This window comes from Hemiscyllium ocellatum, chromosome 47 (genome assembly GCF_020745735.1).
Source record: "Hemiscyllium ocellatum isolate sHemOce1 chromosome 47, sHemOce1.pat.X.cur, whole genome shotgun sequence".
In the NCBI taxonomy this organism is placed as follows: domain Eukaryota; kingdom Metazoa; phylum Chordata; class Chondrichthyes; order Orectolobiformes; family Hemiscylliidae; genus Hemiscyllium; species Hemiscyllium ocellatum.
Genome location: NC_083447.1, coordinates 2,525,321 through 2,548,218, shown reverse-complemented (window position 1 = coordinate 2,548,218; position 22,898 = coordinate 2,525,321). Strand labels below are relative to the sequence as shown.

Here is a 22,898-nt window from a genome sequence, read left to right as displayed (position 1 = left end):
GGAATATTCTTGCAATTTTTAACCATTCAGAGAGTGTGAATTTCTCTCCTCATATTTTTAAAAAATAAAACTTACTGTTTATTGTTTGTTTTTTACTTACTGTTTGTCCATCTGATTTAAGTCTTGAAATGTGAATTCTGAGTAGCTTCAAAGATCTGCTTTGTTTAAAACTGAATTTTATTCTCTGCCACAAGCACGCGCACACACACACACACACACACACACACACACACACACACACACACCCCGCCCCTCAAAATGTTTAAGGTATTTGAATTTTTAAAACTGTGGGCTGAATCTTTATGTTGCTCCCCATTGACAATATTTTGATGGGGGAGAATGTGGAATGGGATGGGTGTGGGAAGGTTCATTTGAAGCCTCTTCATAATCGTCTCCACACAACAGTCCAACCGCACTCCCCCAAAATTTCACTTGTGCCCGTTTTGTTTACTAATGTCCACACAAAGGATACTTGGGGAAGAGTTAGAAAATCAGATCTCGCTCCTGGTCATTATTCAATAGAGGGTGCACATGTGTTTGTGGATGTTGGACTTAGCATCTTTTGATAGGGGGTGGAGAGGGAAGAAACTACAGGTGACGCTGTTGCATTTTCTACTCAAATTGCTCAGTTTCTTATGGTGATTTTCTCTAACTTTTCTGCAGTGACAGATCTGTTGAATTTAGCTTGTTCGAGTGTGCTGCCTGGAGGAGGTACCAACTTGGAATTAGCTCTGCATTGTCTACACGACACCCGGGGAGATATTTTGGTAACCAGTCATGTTCATTTCTTTGAAAATGCATAGTGCTTGTTCTGAACCATCATAATTGGAATCTTATTCCTTGCTCTTCACTAACTACCTTTACCATTATTTATCATCACCCTGTTGAATATAGTGGAAATGAGGGTTTTACTTGTAATATAGATTAAGGAGAACCAGAGATGTGTTGGGACTTTTGGAAGGCTTTCAGTAAGTCCCACAGAGGATGTTAGTAAACAAAATTTAAGCAGATGGGACTGGGGAGTACATACTGCTATGGATTACGAATTGCTTAACAAACAGAAAAATCAGTATTCTAAAGATGGCAGGCTGATTGTCATGAGGTGCTGTATGGATCAACAGTTGGATGACAATTGTTCGTAATCTGTACAGATAATTTGGATATGAGTTTGAAATGTCGTATTTCCAAGTTTTCTGGTGACACAAAACTGCATTGTTCAATGTGTGCAGGAGGGTATTCTGACACAGTATGTAGACAGGCCAACAAGGGGCAATGCCATTTTGGATTTAGTACTGGGGAATGAACCCTGCCATGTGTTAGATTTGGAGTTAGGTGACCATAATTCGATTATGTTTACAATAGCAATGGGCAGGGATAGGTATGTACCACAAGGAAAGAGGTAGAACTCGGGGAAAGGCAATTATGATGCGATTAGGCAAGATTTAGCCTGCAGAGGATGGACACACTTGAAATGTGATGAAGGGCTTATGCTCGAAACGTCGAATTCTCTATTCCTGAGATGCTGCCTGGCCTGCTGTGCTTTGACCAGCAACACATTTTCAGCTTATTCAAGGAACAGCTACTGCGGGTCCTTGATAAGTATATACCTACCAGGCAGGGAGGTAGTTGTCGAGAGAGGGAGCCATGGTTTACTAAAGAAGATGAAGCTCTTGTCAAGAAGAAGAGAAAGGCTTCTGTGAGGATGAGGCATGAAGGCTCAGTTAGGGGGTTTGAGAGTTATAAATTAGCCAGAAAAGATCTAAAGAGATGGCTAGGAAGAGCTAGGAGGGAACATGAGAAGTTGGATAGGATAGTATCAAGGAAAACTCTAAACCCTTGTGTAGGTATATCAGGAAAAAAAGAATGACTGAAGTAAGATTAGGACCAATCAAAGATAGTAGTGGAAAGTTGAGTATGGAATCTGAGGGCATAGGGGAAGTGCTTAATTAATACTTTTCGTCAGTATTCACATTGGAAAAGGGCAATTTTTGAGAACACGGAGATACAGGCTACAAGATTGGATGGGATTGAGGTTGATAAAGAGGAGTTTTTAGCAATTTTGGAAGATCTGAAAATAGTTAAGACCCCAGGGCTGAATGGGAATTTATCTTTGGATTCTCTGGGAAGCCAGGGAAGGCTGAGCCTTTGGCTTCGATCTTTATGTCATCGTTGTCGACAGGAGTAGTGCCAGAAGACTGGAGAATAGCAAATGTTCTGTTGTTTAAGAAGGGGAGTCGAGACAATCCTGGTAATTATAGGCCCCAGTGAGTCTTACTTTGATTGTAGGTAAGGTGTTGGAAAGATTTATAAAAAATAGTATTTATAATCATGTGGAGAGAAATAGTTTGATTAGGGACAGTCAACATGGTTTTGTGAAGGGTAGGTCGTGTCTCCCAAACTTTTATTGAGTTCTTTGAGAAGGTGACCAAACAGGTGGATGAGGGTAAAGCGGTTGATGAGGTGTATATGGACTTCAGTAAGGCGTTTGATAAGGTTCCACACGGTAGGCTTGCACAAAATAAGGAGGTTTGGCATTGAAGGTGATTTAGCAGTTTGAATCAGAAATTAGCCAGCTGAAATAAGACAGAGGGTGGTGGTTGATGGGAAATGTTCATCCTGGAGCTCAGTTACCAGTGGTGTGCCGCAAGGATCTGTTTTGGAGCCACTGCTGTATATCATTTCTATAAATGATCTGGAGGTGGGCGTAGAAGGATGGGCTAGTAAATTTGCAGATGACACTAATGTAGGCAGAGTTGTGGATAGTGTCGAAGGATGGTGTGGGTTATCGAGGGACATAGATACGATGCAGAGCTGGGCTGAGAAGTGGCAAATTAAGTTTAATGTGGAAAAGTGTAGGTAGTTAATTTTGTATGAAATAACAGGAATGCAGAGTACTGGGCAAATGGTAAAATTCTTGGTAGTGTAGATGAACAGGGAGGTCTGTGTCCAGGTGCATAAATCTCGGAAAGTTGCCACCCAGGTCAGTAGGGTTGTTAAGAAGGCATATGGCGTGTTGGTGTTTATTGGTAAGGGGATTGAGTTTCAGAGCCACAAGATCATGCTTCAGCTGTACAAGACACTGGAAAGACTGGACCTGGAGTGTCGTGTGCAGTTCTGGTCACCGCATTATAGGAAGGATGTGGAAGCTTTGGAAAGGGTTCAGAGGAGCTTTATTAGGATGTTGATATGGAAGGAAGGTCTTACGAGGAAACGCTCAGGGAATTGAAGCCTGTTTTCATTGGCGAGAAGAAAGTGTTGAGGTGACTTAATTGAGACACATAAGATAATCAGAAGGTTAGATCAGGTGGACAGTGAGAACCTTTTTCCTCGGAAGGTGAAGGCTAACATGAGGGGACATGCTTTAAATTGAGGGGTGATAGATTCAGGACAGATATCAGGGGTGGTTTCTTTACTCAAGAGTATTAGGGGCGTCGAATGGCCTGCCTGCAACAGTAGGAGACTCGCCGATGTTAAGGGCATTTAAATGGGTATTCGACATACATCTGGATAATAATGGAACAGTGTAGGTTAGATGGGCATCAGATTAATTTTGCAGGTTGGCGCAACATCGAGGACCGAAGGGCCTGTACTGTACTGTAACGTTCTATAAAATTGGAGATGTGAGCTGGATCCAAGGAGGCTCCGAATGGATTTGGACAGGCTGTGTATGGGCAAGAACAGGACAGTTGGAATACAATGTGAATAAATGAGAGATTATCCAGTAAGGTAGAAAAAAAATCAGAAGGGCATGGTATTTCTTAAATGGTGGGAGGTTGGGAAGCGTTGGTTTCCAAAGAGACTTGAATTTCTTTAGAATGGGTCACTAAAAGCTAGTGTGCAAGAGCAGCAAGCAGCTAGAAAGGCAAGTGGTATGCTGCTGTTCATTCAGAGATAAAATACAGGAGTAAAAATGTCTTGCTGAACTTGTACAGAACCTAGGTGCACTGCACCTTGAGTATTATGAGCAGATTCTGTTTCGTTATCTAACGAAGGATATACTTGTTATAGAGGGAGTGAAACAGAGATACATCAGACTACTCCCTGGTAGAAGACATAGGATGTGGAAATCACTGGCTGGGCCAGGATTTATTGTCCATCCTTCATTACTCTTGAAGATGGCAGTAAGCTGCTTCCTTTAATCACTAGAGTCCACTTGCAATGTTGTTAGGAATGGAATTCCAGGATTCTCACCCATCGTCACAGGAGGAATGGTGATATATTTCCAAGTCAGGATGTGAGGGTCTTGAAGGGGAACATGTAGGTGATGGTGTTGCTATGTATTTGCTGCCTTTGTTCTTCCTGATTGTAGTGATTGTGGGTTTGGAAGCTGCTAAGTAGCTTTGGGGAATTTCTGCAATGTAGCTTGTAGATAGTACTCACTGCTGTTACTGAGTATTGGTGGCAGAGAAGAGAAGGAGTGAATGCTTGCTAATGTGGTGTCTATCAAGTGGACTGCTTTGTGTTGGAGTTCCACTCATCCAAGCAAGTGGGAAGTATTCAATCACACTCCTGACATCTACCTTATAGATGTTTGACAGGCTCTGGGAAGTCAGGAGGTGAGTTGCTTGCTGCAAGAGTCCTACTCAGTTAGCTGTTTTTGTACCCACCATACTGATGTTGTTAGTCCTGTTCAGTTTCTGGTCAGTGGTAAAGCACAGGATGTTAATAGTGGGGAATTATGAGCCAGGAGTGCCATTGAATGTCAAGGGATGACATTCAGTGGATGGTTATAATTTTCTCTTATTGGAGATGGTCATTGTTATGACATTTTTGTGGCACAAATATCAGCTGATTTACTTTGAGATCCTGGATTTGTATTCTGTGGAGTTTTGAAGAATGAAAGGTGACATAATTTAAACTACCAGAGTTCTTGCAGGCTGTGACAGGGTGGATGTAACAGGGAGCATATTTTCCCTGGCTGGAGAGGGACATGAGGGCAGTTTCAAAATAGGGGAAAGGATGTTTAAGCCGAGGAGGAATTACTTCATTCTGAGGATGTTTGCATATTTGGAATTCTCATAAAATCCCTACAGTGCTGCAGATAGAGGTCATTCTGCCCATCGAGTCTGAACTAACCTTCCAAAGAGCATTCCACCCAGACTCTCAACCCTTCTAATCCACCTAGCTTCCACATCCCTGGAACTATAGAGCAATTTAGCGTGGCCAATCCAATGGCACATCACTGGAATGTGGGAGGAACCCAGAGCACCTGAGAAAACACATGCTGACACAGAGAATGTGCAAACTCCACACTGTCACCCGAGGCTGGAATTGAACCTGAGTCCCCAGCATTGTGAGACAATAGTGGTAGCCACTGTGCTACCCTCTGAGAATTACCCTCGGAGCTCAATAATGGAGCATATTTAAGTCTGAAGTCTCTAGATTCATGGATATTAATGACATCAAGTAATTTGGCAATAGTTGGGGGAGAAATGCGGTAGAGATCGAATGATCAGCTGTGATCTGTTTGAATAGTGAAGCAAGCTTGATGGGCTGAATGGTCTACTCCTATTTCCTTTGTTTTTAGAAGTCTGACAAGTGAAGGAGTAAACATAACGCATAATGCTGTGGTTCTGTTCGCGGGGCTGGGAATTTGTGTTGCAGACGTGTTAGGCCAGAATCTCGGGATTCCGGTCTTTGCGAGTTCTTTGGAAGGAGAGACCGCACCAGCTTCTTTAGTTTAAAGCAGAGCACCGTTTATTCTACAGAATCACAACTGGCAAACTATACAACGAATTCTACAGCATGCAATTCGTTGGAGAAGGCGTTCTATTCTCCCCTTCGGACTTGGCTCAATTATACTTCGCGCCGCCAGGAGTTCCCGGTCAGTTCTCCCTCGTTCGTCCCCCTCATTGGTCGGTACACCTGAGAGCGAGGGGGTCTGCGCCCCCATTGGCCGTATCGAGGTGCCTGTCCAGCTCCCGCTGTGCCGGACAATGGTACAGCCATCCTGGGGTCGGCAGTTCCGACCCTGTAATCAATGGTCCGTTGTTCAGAGTATCGATCTCATTACTATGTGTCTGACAGAGTCAATGGTTTTCCGCAAGCGAATTAACAAACATTATCATTTATCATGGGTTTCGATGGGAATCTATTCTGGTAGGTACATTAACAGACGCTTTAGTAATCATGTACTCCGATAGCGCAATTCACACCGTTCGACAGTTACCGGTTCCTTTATTAGTCATGAGTTCTCAATGGGGCAGTCTGATACTGGCTGACATGATCTAATCAGCGAGGAATGTTACTTCAGACAGGTAGCCCTGCAGTTGCTAGGTTCTCCCCCATGGCTGTGATTAACTGTTTGGGGACTGGAACTGGTAATGTCTGGTGTAGCAATAGTGCTACCCTGCCTAGCCCCACTCTAGGCAATCTGGTGGTTATTCTCCCCAACAGACGTTTCATCCCCTGTCTAAGTGACATCCTCAGTGCTTGGGAGCCTCCTGTGAAGCACTTCTGTGATCTTTCCTCCGGCATTTGTAGTGGTTTGAATCTGCCGCTTCCAGTTGTTAGTTCCAGCTGTCCGTTGCAGTGGTCGGTATATTGAGTCCAGGTCGATGTGCTTGTTGGTTGAATCTGTGGATGAGTGCTATGCCTCTAGGAATTCCCTGGCTGTTCTCTGTTTGGCTTGTCCTATAATAGTAGTGTTGTCCCAGTCGAACTCCTATTGCTTGTCATCTGCGTGTGTGGCTGGTCGTGTTGTTTCGTGGCTAGTTGGTGTTCATGGATGTGGATCGTTAGCTCTCTTCCTGTTTGTCCTATGTAGTGTTTTGTGCAGTCCTTGCATGGGATTTTGTATGAGGCATGGCACTCATCCACAGATTCAATCAATAAGCACATTGACCTGGACCCAATATACCTACCACTGCAGCAGGCAGCTGGAACTGACAACTGGAAGCAGCAGATTCAAACCACTACAAATGCCGGAGGAAAGATCACAGAAGTGCTTCACAGGAGGCTCCCAAGCACTGAGGATGTCACCGAGACAGGGGACGAAATGTCTGTAACACAAATTCCCAGCTCGGCGAGTAGAACCACAACAATGAGCACTCGAGCTACAAATCTTCTCACAAACTTTGAATAACGCATAATATTACTTTTGCATGTTTTAATAGTTTGTGGTCAGTCAAGGTAGAGTTAGGGCACCTAATTCTCAGAGATGAAGGAGGTGCAGTGGAAGTATTTGTTAGATGTAATCAACCCAAGTATGCTGTAACTGGACATAAATGTTATGCACTTACATTGCCACTTGCCAATTCTGGCCACAAGGAATGCAATGATTCTGCAATAGTTAAAAATCATACAACACCAGGTTATAGTCCAACAGTTTTTTTTTGGAAGCACTAGCTTTCGGAGCACTGCTTCTTCAACAGGCATGTGTGAAGCATAAGACACAGAATTTATAGCAAAAGATTACAGTATCATGCAACTGAAATGATATATTAAACAAACCTAGATTATTGCTAAATCTTGCCTCTTTTAGAATGGGTTGCAAGTTTCGGTTCATTAATATGTAAATCCCAGAACTACTTTTAAGTCACATTCTCAAGATAGCTTAAGGTTTGATAAAATAATGGTGACAGCGCAGACAATGCATTTAAGGTGTGAGGTTAAAGTCTGTCTGTATTCCAGTCTTGAGTCAGACTGGTTGTATTTCCAAAGTGGAATTTACAAAATATTACATGGATTGACTGCCTGCATTGACGCCTATAAGGCGGACTTTGGGACAGGCAACAACGCAAGTGGCTGAGGAGAGGCTAACAGCCAAGTTCGGTACCCATAAGGATGGCCTCACCCGAGACTTTTGGGTTCATGTCACACTACAGGTGACTCCAGGAGAAAGTGAGGACTGCAGATGCTAGAGATCAGAGCTGAAAATGTGTTTCTGGAAAAGCGCAGTAGATCAGCCAGTATCCAAGGAGCAGGAGAATCGACGTTTTGGGCTCATGCCCAAAACGTCGATTCTCCTGCTCCTTGGATGCTGACTGACCTGCGCTTTTCCAGCAACACATTTTCAGTACAGGTGACTCCACTACACTATACTTTCTCTTCCCTCTCTGTCCCTGTCCCTTTCTCTCTCTCACACACACACACACCCTCTCTTGTATACACACTCTCTATCTCATACACACATACACCCCCAGACTCTCACCCATGCATGCACCCTCTCACAGGCTTGTACCTCATCTCACACACACACACACACACACACACACACACACACACACACACACTTGACCAAGCTTGCGCACACGCAAACACACACTCTCACGTGCACTCCCACTCTCATACACACATGCACACATCATTCTCTCTCCTGCACTCGCACACAGTTATAAGTATTTATAACTGAATTTGTATTTGCAGATACATTCTATTTTGCTGAAAAAGTGCATAATCTGCAGGCAGTCAATCCATGTAATATTTTGGAAATAGAACCATTCTGACTCAAGATTGGGTACGACTCTAACCTCACACCTTTAATGCATTGTCTGAGCTGAGATGTCACATTTTTATAAAACCTTAAGAATGTGACTTAAAGAAGTTCTGGGATTTACATATTAATGAACCGAACCCTGTAACCCATTCTAAAAGAGGAAAGACTTCACAACAATCTGGTTTTATTTGATATAAATTCTGTCTCTTATGGTCCTACTCCACATGTACCTGATGATGAAGCAGCGCTCCAAAAGCTAATGCTTCCAAATAAACCTGTTGGGATTATAACCTGCTGTTGTGTGATTTTTAACTTTGTCCACCCGAGCCCAATATCACCTCCTCCACGTCATGGATTCTGCAATCGTCCCACCCACTTATCTCTCTTTGGCCTCTCGGCTGTGGAGTGTGTGGCTTGCCATTAGGTATCTTTCGGCACCTTCTCCCCCTGTCTCTTGAGTTTTTGCTGGGTGCTTTGGTTCTTCCCACAGTCCAGAGATATGCATGTTGGTGGATTGTCAGGTGGACTTAGAGTCTGCACTGGAATTGGCCAAGACTAATTTCTGTTGCAGTTTGTTTAAAATCACAAGTTGCAAATCACAATTCACATCTCTGTAAATAAAGCCCCTGCTTTGTGTTATATAGCAAATTGTGTGGATTTAGAATTCAGTTACATTATGGAATGACAGCTTGGAATTAGCATGTCAGACTTTTACATCAGATTTCTTCACTTGATATTTTGAAATGCATTAACTTTCATAGAATGGCTTCAGATCAAGTTTATTCAAATGTGTTAATTCAGATTCATCTTATTTCCGGCTCCTCTTGATATTTGTTTTTGTAGGCTGCCCTGGATATGTTACTAATGAAAGGTGTAAGGCGAGACCCTTGTCACCCCTTGGGAGATTACCACTACACTGGTAAGAGCATAGCCACTTACATGAAAGAGAGATTCAATGTTCAGTTGGTTCAGTAGCTTCACTGTCTTCAGCACTAAACTCTCTGCTTTGACGGATGTTGAACCCAACCTCATTTGGTTGGACAAGCTAGCTGGCACTGCTGTATGGCAAGAGTAAACACTTAATTTTGGACTGCAGAAAGCCTGTGTCAATAAATTTGATTAATACCTGTTGGAAGGGAATTAATTTGTAAATGTAATCAGCAGGTTTTATGTTTGGGAATAGAGTCCCTATTTGGATAAAACAGCTGTCTTTATTGCCTAAGTTTTCATTTCTCACTCTCAAGCTTTCTGATGTTCAGCTCCTCACCTGGCTGGAATTTATCTCCCACCTGGGTGTTCTTAATTGAACTGGAAGCATTTTAGTGGACTTAGAAACAGAATGTACCGGGAAGACTCAGTAGGTCTGGCAGCACCTTTGAAATGGTGGAGCAGAAAGGAAAGGTGCCCCGGAGCAAAAGGCAAAGAGAATGCAATGGTGGTCAAAAAAAGATGTAGAGTAGATATTAATGAGAGGTGTTAATAACAGAAAATAGGTCAGTTCTGTTGAGATCAAATCCATGCAAACAAAACACTTGATTGGGGATTTGGAGAATGAAAGAATCAAAACGGAGGACAGAGTTCATTGAGTCAAGAACTTAAGGACATGTTGACCCCTGAAGGTTGTAAAGTATCTTAGTGGAAAATGAGGTGCTATTCCTTCAGCTTGTGTTGAGCTTTGCTTGAACACTGCAGCAGGCTGAGGATGGAAATGTTAGCATGAGAGTGAAACTGTTTATTGGAATTACACACAACCTAATCTGCATTTTTTTTTCTTGCCACTGCAGAGGGAACACATTGTGAGCAAAGAATATGGTAGATTGAAAGAAGTACAAGTAAATTGCTAATTCACCAGAGAGGTTTGTTTGGGACCTTGGATTTGCAAAGGGAAATGTTGAAAAAGAAATGTTGCGTATGTAATTACTATAGCGATAGTTTTAGTATCAACTCTTTAAATGTTGGGTACAAGACTAATTCATCCAAGGTTAAAAATATCGTAAGTCATTATCTTCTCTGTGTTGGTGGACGATGTACAGGACAATTTGCTGTCTCATCTAAATGGTTGTCTTTCTTGCCTATGCTTGCTTGTTTGTAGGATATTGTGCTGGTAATGGGCTGAGTTCAGATCTGTCCTTGTCCGTACCCCACATGTGCTATGCAGATGGATAGCCAGGAGTAGGAATGCTGGCTGATTGTTTTCTTTCTCTCTCTATCCCTGGCCTTCAGCACAAATTGAGCATCGAACCTGAGGCTTTCCTGCTGTTTACGACTAACTAATTTTTGCTGAGTGGGTTTAACCATGGAGCTTTCACTTTTTATATAGCAAGGATAAGAATGGAAAGTAAATAAGGTTATTATCTTTCAGCAAACATCCTGTTTTATATTGGAAGAGACCATTTCAATTTGAACAGCACCTCTACTGTCTCTCTCTTTGTTTTTAAGCAGTTTCTTCTTAACCTCGTGTATAGCATTAATTTATGACTCACTGATTCCCTGGTGAAGAAGCAAACAGATTGTTGGGCTGGAGCTCCATTATTATGTTGTTCCAAATCACCGTGTGCTGGAATTACAATGTTCAGGCCAGTATTGATCATTCTGTCAACATCACAAAAACAGATTATTGTGGGAGCTTGTTTAATGCATGTTTGCTGCTTCGTTTCTAGCATTTTAACAGTGACTGCATATCAAAAATAAAAGTACTTCATTGGCTGTAATGTGCTTTGCGACACCCTGCAATCCTGACAGGAACCATTGAAATGCAAGTTATTTTACCACTACTTGTCACTGTGTACAGATGTTTTGCTACTGCTCTTCAGCACCTTGTCTTGGAGCTCCATGATCCTATTACTCCAAAGCTGTGTGCCAGAACTTCAGTGTGTTTTGGCACCTTATGGCAATCATCAACAAATTAGTGAACCTAGAAACCATGCATTTCTTTTGACTGACAGGTTGAGTGGGACCGCTTTCTGTGTGCGTTCCTTTTCCATTTCGCCAAGTGATGTGGTTCAGCACTGATGTCATTAGTAATAGCCAAGCTATTACAGAGGTGAAATAGATATATCTTATACACTTCATAAATAAACAGCTAAAAAAAAATGAAAAGTGACTTGAAGAAATCTGTGGTGAGACCAGAAAATGATGCAAAGAACAGATCAGTCAGTATTGAAAAGAGACTGTTCCATTTGAACATTTCTTGATTTAGATGTTTGACTGGAATTTAATGAGTTTTCTCTTTCATGTGCTGAATAGCCTGGGGTGTAATTCCAGCACATCCTGTACCCTTTTCAAACTTTTGACAGTTGCTGTTTGTCATTTCACCTGTACATTGTTAATTCTTCAGGGTTTTCTTTTGAATTTAGGTACTGAGAAGTGGACTACGGCAGAGAAAAGGTTGTTTAATAGGGCAATTTGCCTTAACAACAAGGATTTCTTCCTGATGCAGAAGATGGTAAGAGATAATTAAATGGCAAAATTAGCATGTTAAGTCAGTTAAGATGCACCGTTCTTCAACTTGTATGAAATTGAGCCTGTGTAGTATGTTAAATTTATTGTAGGCAGTTCATACCTTCACTTGGGTGGTAAACTGATGTAGCAGGATGCTGAGTGTGTTGCTGGAAAAGCCCTTCATCAGGAATGAGGCTTGTGGGCCAGGGCTGAGAGATAAATGGGAGGGGGGGTGGGATTTGTAGCTGAGAAAGTGATAGGCGGATGTAGGTACGGGAGAAGGTGACAGGCCGGGGGGGGGGAGTGATGGACAGGTCTGGAGGGTGGTGCTGAGTTGGAGGCTTGGGAGCGGGGTAATGTGGGGGGAGGGGAAATGAGGAAGCTGTTGAAATCCACATTTACCCTGTTGCAGGGTCCCAAGGCGGAATATGAGGCATTCTTCCTCCAGACATCAGGTGGTAACGGTTTGACAGTGGAGGAGGCCCAAGACCTGCATGTCCTTGACGGAGTGGGAGGCGGAGTTGAAGTATTCAGCCACAGGGCAGTGGGGTTGGTGGGTACGGGTGTCCCAGAGATGTTCTCAGAAACTGTCCACAAGAAGGCGTCATTTCTCCCTGATTTAGAGGAGTGCACATCGTGTGCAACAGATGCAGCAGATGACATTACTAGAGGAACAGGTAAAATTCAGACGGAGGTGGAAGGATCCCTTGTGGCCTTGGACGGAAGTGAGGGGAATGGTGTGGGCACAGGTTTTGCACTTCTTGCGACAGGGAAAGGTGCCAGGAGTGGGGTGGGGCTGATGGGCGGTGTGGACCTGACGAGGGAGTCATGGAGGGAATGGTCTTTCCAGAGCGCTGATTGGGGTGGTGAGGGAAATAAATCTTTGGTGGTGGGGTCCTTTTGGAAGTGGCGGAGAATGATGCGATGTATGCGGAGGTTGGTGGGATGGAAGGTGAAGACCAAGGGGTTTCTGTCCTTGTTGCATTTGGGGGGGGGGGGGGGGGGTTAAACTGCAGTAGTGCGTGAAGTGGAGGAGATGTGCTGTAGGCCATCGTCAACCATGTGGGAAGGGAAGTTGCGATCATGGAAGAAGGAGGCCATCTGTGACTTTGAGGTGGAATTGGCCATCCTGGGAACAGCTGTGACAGAAGCAGAAGAATTGGGAATAAGGTGGGCTTGTAGTAGATGTCTGTGGTTAGTCGGTCGCCGGAGACGGTGATGGAGAGGTCCAGCATGGGGAGGAAGGTGTCCGAGATGGTCCAGGTGAATTTGAGGTCAGGGTGGAAGGTTTTGGTAAAGTTGATGAACTGTTCAACCTGCTCGTGGGAGCATGAGGAGGTGCTGATACAGTCATCAATGTAGCAGCGGAACAGGCGGGGAGTGGTGCCAGTGTAACAGTGGACCATGTATCCGACAAACAAGCAGGCATAGCTGGGTCAAACGTGGGTGCCCATGGCTACCCCTTTGGGTTGAGGAAGTGGGAGGAGAAGTTGTTGAGAGTGAGGACCAGTTCAGCCAGGCGGATGAGGGTGTTGGTGGAAGGATATTGGCTGGTATGGCAAGAGAGGAAGAAATGGAGGGCTTGGACACCTTTGTCGCCATGGATTGATGTGTACAGGGACTGGATGTCCATGTTGAAGATGACACCTAGGGGCTGGGGAAATGAAAATCTTGGAGGAGATGAAGGGCATGAGTGGTGTCATGAATGTAAGTGGGGAGTTCCTGGACTAAGGGGGACAGGACAGTGTCGAGGTGGGAAGAGATGAGTTCAGTGGGACAGATGCAGGCTGAGACAATGGGTCGACCGGAGCAATCAGGTTTGTGAATCTTCAACAGGAGGTAGAATCGGGCAGTGAGGGATTCACAGACCGTGACGTTGGAAGCTGTGGGTGGGAATTCCCCAGAGGGTGATGAGGTTGTGGATGGTCTGGGAGATGATGGTTTGGTATTGGGAGGTGGGCTCATGATCAAGGGGGCAGTAGGATGAGGTGTCTGTGAGTTGGCGCCTGGCTTAGAGGTGTAGAGGTTGGTGCATCACACAACTACTGCGCCCCCCCCCCCCCCCCCCCCCCCCCCCCCCCCCCGCCCCCCCGGCTGGGGTTTGATGGTGAGATTGGGCTTGGAGCGGAGGGCTGCGCATTGTGAGGGTGGGAGGTTGGAGTGGGTGAGGACGGTGGACACATTGAGGTGGTCGATGTCCCTGTACCCAGCTCTTATTCCCAATTCTTCCATTTCTGCTATAACTGTTCCCAGAATGTTCTGGATGCTGCATGTTTTACATTGCTTGTGCCATTAGTCTATGGGTTTCCTAGGTTACACTGCCATCTTGATCTCAGTAGTATTGAATATTGGGGTCCTGTCCAAAGTAGTTTTGGACATATACAGAGGGAGCTTTCACCTAGACAGTCTGAACCTCCAGCATTCAGAGCAAATTCGTCTCTGACTGCATTGTATCATCCAGTATTTAATCAGCTAACACTAACAGCACATTGCTAGTGCATGATCTATTTATAACTTGACCATAGAATTTGTAAGAATTTAATAAAAGATGATGTAGCCTGGGTTAGCAGGATGCAGTGGCTCCAAAATAAAATGTAGTATTAACTCTGTCTAGAAACATTTCACAGTCAAACATCTCGGGCACCCTTGGTAAAACAATCACAAAACTATAATTGATTAAATATTTGTGTATTAATAATAATACTGCATTATGAAGTTGTATTGTAATTTTAGATTGTTTGTTCCATTGAGAATTCCCTGCTATATTTCGTAGTTTGCTGCTACCACCTAGTGATAAGAGAAAATGACTGCATCTGTTAGGATTTTAAGTGATGATTTGGAGATGCCGGTATTAAACTGGGTTGTACAAAGTTAAAAATCACACAACACCAGGTTATAGTTCAACAGGTTTAATTGGAAGCACAAGTTTTCGGAACGATGCTTCTTCATCAGGTGATTGTGGAGGGCCCGATCGTAACACAGAATTTATAGCAAAAATTTGCAGTGTGATGTAACTGAAATTATACATTGAAAAATTGATTGTCTGTTAAGCCTTTCATCTGTTAGAATACAGTGATAGTTTCACTTCTTTCATGTGTAAATCACAAAACCCTTTTTTGTGAAGCCTCGGACCTTCGGGTCACCATCCTCCAAGGTGGACTTCAGGACCGGTAGCAGAGGAAAGTGGCTGAGCAGAGGCTGATAGCTAAGTTCGGTACCCATAGGGAGGGCCTCAACCGGGAACTTGGGTTCATGTCACATTACAGATGATCACCATTGCACTATACACACACACATTCCTACACATACACACGGACACAGGTACGCACAGACGCTCACACAGACACTCACACACCCTTATAGACACACACTCCCACACTCAGACATGCACCCCCTCACAGACTTAAGACACTCTGCACTCACTACACACACACACACTTTCTCACACTCACAACCCCCACCCCAGACAGACACACACACACAGACAAAGACCCACATGCACACATATGTTTTGTGGGGTGAATTTGTACTTGCAGAGTTACATTGCACTTTGCTCAAAAACTGCATACATTCATGTAGAACTCTGAGCTCAAAAACTGCAGGAATTTATGTAAAACTCTGTTATCTCACTTTTTAGATTAGAATCAATCTAAACATCAGGTCATAGACAGAGAACACAGGGGCTAATACCTTCAACATATTGTCCAGCTATCTCCATTGTTAACAGCTAAACCGAGAATGCAACTTTTTAAAAAAGGGTTTTGTGATTTACACATGAAAGAAGTGAAACTATCACTGTATTCTAACAGATGAAAGGTGTAACAGACAATCAATTTTTCAATGTATAATTTCAGTTACATCACACTGCAAATTTTTGCTATAAATTCTGTGTTACGATCGAGCCCTCCACAATCACCTGATGAAGGAGCGTCGCTCCGAAAACTAGTGTGCTTCCAGTTAAACCTGTTGGACTATAACCTGGTGTTGTGTGATATTTGATTTTAAGTGATGTTTCAAAATGATAACTGGCTGATGCCATTAAAAGAATTACTTTATATTTGTGTAGCTTGGGGTTGAATCCAGTGCAGAGAATAAAACTCTCTCTACAAAAAAACGGTTTGGACATAGAAAGCCTTTCAGCTTATCTTTCTATATTCCTATTCCAAATTGTAACTGTTACTTAAATCAGTCTTTCCTAGCTTACTAAGCTGAAGGAACTTGAATGAAATAAAGGGGACTGTGACCACCTCTATGAGCTCACAGCATATACCACTATTTTCCACAAAGAGGTCATTGTAAGGGGTGTTTTATTTCGTTCATGGCACATGGACATCACTGGCCAGGGCAATATTTAATTCCCATCCCTAATTTGAAAGTCAATCATTGCTGTGGGTCTGGAGTCACACGTAGGCCAGAGCAGGTAAGGACAACTGTTTCCTTGCCTAAAGGACATCAATGAACCAGATGGGGTTTTCCTGACAATCAACAATGGATTAATGGTCATCATTAGATCAGAGTTTTATTGAATTTAGATTCCACCATCTGTCATGCTGGGATTTGAACCTTGGGTACCCAGAACATTGGTCGTGTCTCTGGATTAATAGTTTAGTGACATTACTACTAGGTTGTTGCTTCCCCTCTGTGTCAGTGGAACTATTAGAAGTTGCTGTTTTGCAGTGGAACTGTACAGCAGTTTAATTCTAAAATTGAGAACTTTTAGTTGTGAGCATCGGTAAGTATTGAGACAGAGCAGCTGATGAATATAGGACAGACTATGAATTATTACAATTATTCTATATCAAAAAAACCCACCAGACTGGACTGTCTGTCCAGTTTAAAACTCTACAAATGCCCATGTTACCTTTAAGACTGTTCAACCAGCTGAATCAAAACATATTTTTCAAAAAAGGGATGATTTAAACACAGTAGTAGGATGCAACCTTAGTAAAGATTACAGAGCAGATTTTATGAATGACCACAACCAATGACACCTCACTCTGCACTTTAAAAAAATTATAGAGCTCTGGATCCACAATGTGCGCACGTTTATTCCTCCAAGTGAGACTCCCCACTATTAGCACAAACACAGAAAATCAACCCTGAAAAACAGGATTATTGCTTTCATGGGTCCCGCTGTTTTACAGATAAAACACAAGACCGTGGCACAGTGTGTTGAATATTACTACACCTGGAAGAAACAGCTAAAGTTTGAGTGGAAGCGAACACACTTGCTTGAGGAAGACGAGATAAAGCCTGAGGCAGAGAGTCCCGCTGATGGAAAAGAAATAAAAAAGCTGGTTAGAAATGCTGCTATTTATGCTCAGGTTAGTGAGGGGACAAGATGCAAACAGGTAAGAGGACCCCAGCTGCAGTACTCCAGGTGACTTGGTCTTTGCTGTCTGCATGGATGAAGCAGTCTGCAGACTGGATGATAAGGTACCTTGCAACAATGGTGCATGAGGCCATACACATAGAAAGCTTGAAAAGGAATGGGGTTGTACGAGGAAACAGTAGTCGGAGAAAGGTACTTTTTCCACTTTGACCAGGAGTTCTGAAGGTTGCGTTGCCTGTCCAGTGCCAAGGTCTAGGACACATTGTTGTGTCTGGAAAAGGAGAGAGAGGAATAGTGGCACAGCTACATTGGGAAGTGTAAGCAAGAAGTCTCATTTGATGAGTACCTCGGTAGGTAGGGGCTAGCAGCTCCTACAGTAACCAGGGGCTAAAGTAGAGAACAGGACCTCAGATTTTAACCTCAGGCATCAAGATAAATCGATTAGGAACATACTGAAAAACGGAGTACAATTTCATGGAGTACTGGCAGAGTGAGCAGCTTGGATTGGCTCTACGTGACATGGGCTGTGAGACCATCATCCTATTGGAGAGGATAAATAGGACAAGAAGTGTAATCTTGAAAGAGAGTGGGGGAAGGAGCAGCTGTTTCAGGGCAAGATAGTTGAGAAACAAACAAAGAGAAACTCGGTAGACATTGACATTTCGATACTGTAGAAGCGAGCAAAATGAAAAGGTTTAAATGAATTAAGCAAGTGAAAAGAGTGAAACTTGCTATCAATACAACACTAGAGAAGAACAACATATGGATGATAATGGAATAGTGTAGGTTAGATTGGCTTCAGATTGGTTTCACAGGTCATTGAGGGCCTGTACTGCGCTGTAATGGTCTAAGTAAGTATGTTTGACCCAAATACATATTCATTGTGCACATCTATGGTGTATAAGGAACAAATTGAATTTGCATTGTCAATGCATTAAATGTGGAGATTTAGGATCCATCAGAGATGTAGCTACAAGATGGTCAAGATTGGGAACTAAATATAGCAGATTTGCGAGGTCTCTGGGATAGATGGAAAATGGTTGAACAGGTTTACTCATTAAGATGAAATCATTGAACTTCCTTTGATAGGATATAGCAAAAAGGTAAAAACATAGTGGATACTTTATGGGTATAATTAAAAAATTGAAAACAATTTAAGACTTTAATAGGATTTGTACATAAACCCCCTGTAATGAGTGTGAAGTTACAGCCTGTATAAATACAAAAATTAGTCAAGGATCTTGCAGTGAGAGGTTAGTTGTAAGAGAATTTTAACTTTCAATATAGATTGGAAGGTCAGGGTAGCACGTATCAGCAAGATGGTGAATTATTTGAGTCTGTCTAGCAGACATTCTAGCCTAGCCACTCACCTCTAGATCTTAAGCTTTGCACCAGATTGGGAGTTTATAAACAACAGATTGATATTTCTGTGCAGTACTGATGAAGTCTGACATTGTTAGAGCTGGGAAAAATGATTAAACAGTTGATGAATTAGCTTTAGGCAAAGCATGATGAAAAAGTGATAAGGACAACTAACCAGAGAGGCAGAGCAGGCAAGTCATCTGAGAACATTAAGAGAAGCTGAAATATACTTTCGGCAATAAGTAGTATGAAAGGGATTTGATTCTTAAGACTGACTAGGTGGCTTATAGTATCCTTGAACTCCCTTTCTGTGCAGGAAACACATTTAGTAACAGCAACCGCAAATATAATCACTTGTAATATTTTCAGAGACCGGTGTGAGTAAATATTTTCAACTTTTTTTCCTTTCCACCCCTTAGTCATGCTCAGAGAGTACAAGCATTCCTTCCCAGACAAGCGTGAGCAGAGAAAAACTAAAGAAGAAAATTGTACGGGCTAAGCCTAACCCTTCTCCATCAGTTCACTGTCAGACAGGAGTCCAAGACAAGAATGAGAAAAAGTTTACTGTGGGAAACTTCCCATGTAAAGAATGCACAAAGTAGGTTGGATTGTGAATGATGGGTTTAGGTGAAATTTCAGTCTGATATTGCAATGTTACTATTTTTCTGGTTAAACATTATTGAGGTGCTCAAGAAGTAACTTTTATTTTTATAGAGCCTGTTACCACTCGCTGACACAAAACACTTCACAGTACTTTAATTCCTTTTGAAATACAGTGACTGTTGCATTGTAGGGAATTGCAGCAAACCAGCTGAAGTTTGTGCCTCTTGAGCTGGAGACTTTTGTTCTGGGGAGTCCCAGATGCCAGGTAATTGTGCTTCAGATGTTTATGCTTCCAAAAGTCCCCCCCCATGTACAACTTCTATTTAGACCTCTGCAGACTGACTTCCTAATGGAAGGTCTGAGTCATATAATGTTGCTCTACATTCTTAGGTGAGTATCAAGGAGTTGTGTGTTCTGCTTTTCACTCCAAAGCCATGAGCAGCCTTCTCTTTAGACTGTGCACAGGAAAGTTGTGTGACCTCACGTTTCCTATCAGCCTCTCTCGTTTCTGCTCCTTTTGTGGTGAAACAGCAAGACTGAAAAGATGGACAGGAAGAGACCAGCTTGGTCTGTTGAACATATTCAAGACAAACAACAACTTGGACTTGCAGATTGCCTTTAACACAGTAAAACCCTCCCAGATTCTTTACAGTGGAGTTATTTAACAAAGCATTAGTCAGGATGTAATTAATCATGGCTCCCACATCTCCTCCCCACCCCCCCTCTCTCCAACAGATGTAATTGCCTGAGAGAATAAAACAGATGAAAAGCCTTTAGCAAATTTAGGGAAAAAAATCTGGTGATCTTGGCAACATGGCCCTCAACTCACCACCCCCACAGTGAGAGAACATAACCTTATTTCAGGTAACCTCCCCCTTTTTGAAGTAAAACAAGAGGATTTTGTGTTCTGCACGCTATTAATTGATGTTCAGAGAAATTTGTGTGAAGATGTTAATATTCCATTTAGTTAACTATACAACTCCAAGTTTTACAGTGTGTAGAACTACTGCAGCTTTCAGCCATAACACTTCTTTCATAGGCATTTCTTTTTAGAGCTGGGTATAACTTCTGTCTATGGAGAAACATTCTTGGAAGATTACTGAGAGATCAGCATCTGGCTTTGATGAGACCACTTTCTGCTGTGCTTTCGATTCAGAGTTGAACTCTTTTCTCTTTTCTATCAGCAGTGTTTTTATCATTTCTGTTGGCAAGTAACCATAATAATGTTTACAAACTAATAACACATCGTATTGCACGTTTATGTTTCAGAGTATTTGACAAAGTGAAAAGTCGAAATGCTCACATGAAATGTCATAGGCAGCAGGAGGAGCAAGAAAGGCAGGCAGAGATGAAACGATCGAGGATACGTGTGAAAGCTGAGCCAAAGGAGGAACCAGAGGAGACAGTCTTGGTCTTCACCTCCAACAATACGTCAAACATTACCACATCATAAAGACATTACCAGCATCTAGTAATTAGCAGAAGTAGTATAGGCTATAGGTGGAGAACAGTGACCTAAGTTTCTGATTGTTCACAACAGTTGGCACAACATGAAGCTATATGTGCCCATGCTGTAAAAATGTGATTTTAGGTATTTTGATTTGGTTTGTCCGAAGGTGGGGCAGGAATGCACATTATTACATGGGACACCTTCTTAGTCTAAACTGCCAGATGCATAGAAACATGCTTGAGCCTGCAGATGATAATGAGGTTTTTTTTTAAACATCTTACATTGGATTGCAATCTTCAAAATGAAAACCAGTCCTGATTTATGTTCTTAGTGTAATCTATATGATTTGCTGATGAGATGGAGAAAGCCTCGATCAGTAATAACGTTAGACCTATAATGTCAAATCTGTGCTATCTTACTCAATATGCTTGCAGTTAACCATATCTCCTCATAATCTTGCTGAGATAAAGAATGTTCTGTGCTGCCCCATGAACCATTTGATGGATAGATAAAAATTGGGGGTGTCTTGGATTCTAAAGTAAAATTCACTGAAATATGATCAGCAAAACTGTAGGGACCTGGACCATATTCAGAACAGGCACAAATATAGAGGTTAAAGATTCCTTCTCCCAAAATAAAATGGAATGTGATTTAATTGATGTTAGCTTCTGCTATAATGCAAAATGCTAACACCAGGAACAGTTTATAAACAGTTATTCAATCACCATCTCTAAATTCCCATTGGAACTGAGAGACAAGTAGGGAAGTCAATGTGGAGAGTAGGTAGCATGTAAAATGCTACCCAGTTCAATGTCTAAACTGTAACAGTGTGGTATGAAAACAATTATCTTTGCCAGCCTTGAGTTGAGTTCTTGCACAGGGAAGATAAGTAGCTGAGTTACTGGTAGGCTTTGATCAGTGTTGTTTGTAACCAGCCAAAAGAGAAAACAAGCCTTAGACCTTTCTTTTTTTCTATCCAAAGTTCTTCCCCTCTGGCAGAGGACATGGACCTGATCTTCCATTTCAGCACCATGTCTTTTGTTTTCCCTCCTTTTAATTGAAGAGTAGTTCCCTCGGTTTCTACTCTCTGGTCTCTATCAGTAGTTGTGCACTAAAGGCAATCACAAGAGGAAGGGTTTGTGGGAACTACTTGGTAAACTTGTGTACTCAATGCCACAAGGAGATGCACAAGTTTGAGGGGCAAGTCTCCCTTTTGAGAAAAGAGCCTGGACTTCATTTGGCAGGTACCTGCTCAGCAGTACAGGGCTAGAAAGCTGTATCATGTTACTTTGAAGACATTGCTCTTGTTCCTGTAACAGCCAGCTGTTCAGAGCATACGTTCCAGCAGGAGTGACTAAATAGCGAGCATGCAAGTCAGCCAAAATAGTTAATTCTCCAACTCCAAGGTGCTGAGGGTAACTGCAGAATTTCAGTTGTTGCCCTGCCCTGAAATGATTAATATTTTTAATCCTCTTGCTTTGTATTTTTAACAATGGTGATTTTTCACTGCCTGTGGCAATGTAAATATAATTGCTTCAGTCTTATATTTTATACTGTGCTGAAAGAATTTTGCAGTATGTTTTAGCTGTTTTAAGCAGGAATGCTGGGCCCTCTTAACCCCAAAATTCTGGTCAACATTCACTTCAGGCAGGAGCAGCAGTTTTTTTAAATACTAAGGACAATCACAGATGTCTTTTTGCCAAATCTCTAGGTAGGATACACATGGACTATTTTTTAAGTTGGCTGGACCTGAAAAGCATCAAACTTTATACACTAGCATTGGGTTTACCTGTCAGAAAGACTCATCATTCAGCCGTCTGAAAACCAATGTGTCATTAATTTTCATTTGGGAAAGATCGCAGCTAACAAATTTATAAATTTCTTTAAAATATTTTACATTAATATGACTACGAAGTGGGGGCAGAATTTTCTCAAGGGAAATTTATTTTCAGTTTATGGGAGGGGCACGTACTTCAATTGAAAGTAACCTGCACATTTTGAACTTAAAGTGCCTGCTACTGGAGTTATCTTAGTCTTTCCTCAGCCCATTCATGTCACCTGTGAGGCTACAGAATCTTTCAGATTGCTATATGCCACAACCTGGCAACCTAAGAATTCAACAGTCCCAAAATGCATTCGATTAAACAAAAAGTTAAAATGTCACACAAGAGTGGAAATAAGATCAGTATGTTTCAGAAACATTCAGCAGATATTGTCTTCATACCAAGGAACAAGTTAAACAGGGTGTAAACCTCTAGGGCCTGATAACACTA

At 42.4% G+C, this 22,898-nt stretch overlaps 1 protein-coding gene across 1 annotated transcript in view; it reads left to right on the top strand.

Annotated features, from left to right (window-relative positions):
* Positions 1–20,628, top strand: part of LOC132836614 (zinc finger protein 541-like) — a 43,269-nt gene extending 22,641 nt beyond the window's left edge. Inside the window, exons 12-17 of the mRNA XM_060856006.1 lie at positions 664–767; positions 9,281–9,356; positions 11,794–11,882; positions 17,023–17,202; positions 18,992–19,170; positions 20,445–20,628. Of these exons, the coding sequence (XP_060711989.1) occupies positions 664–767; positions 9,281–9,356; positions 11,794–11,882; positions 17,023–17,202; positions 18,992–19,170; positions 20,445–20,628 (812 nt within the window). The remainder of the gene's footprint in view (positions 1–663; positions 768–9,280; positions 9,357–11,793; positions 11,883–17,022; positions 17,203–18,991; positions 19,171–20,444) is intronic.
* Positions 20,629–22,898: the final 2,270 nt, after the last annotated feature.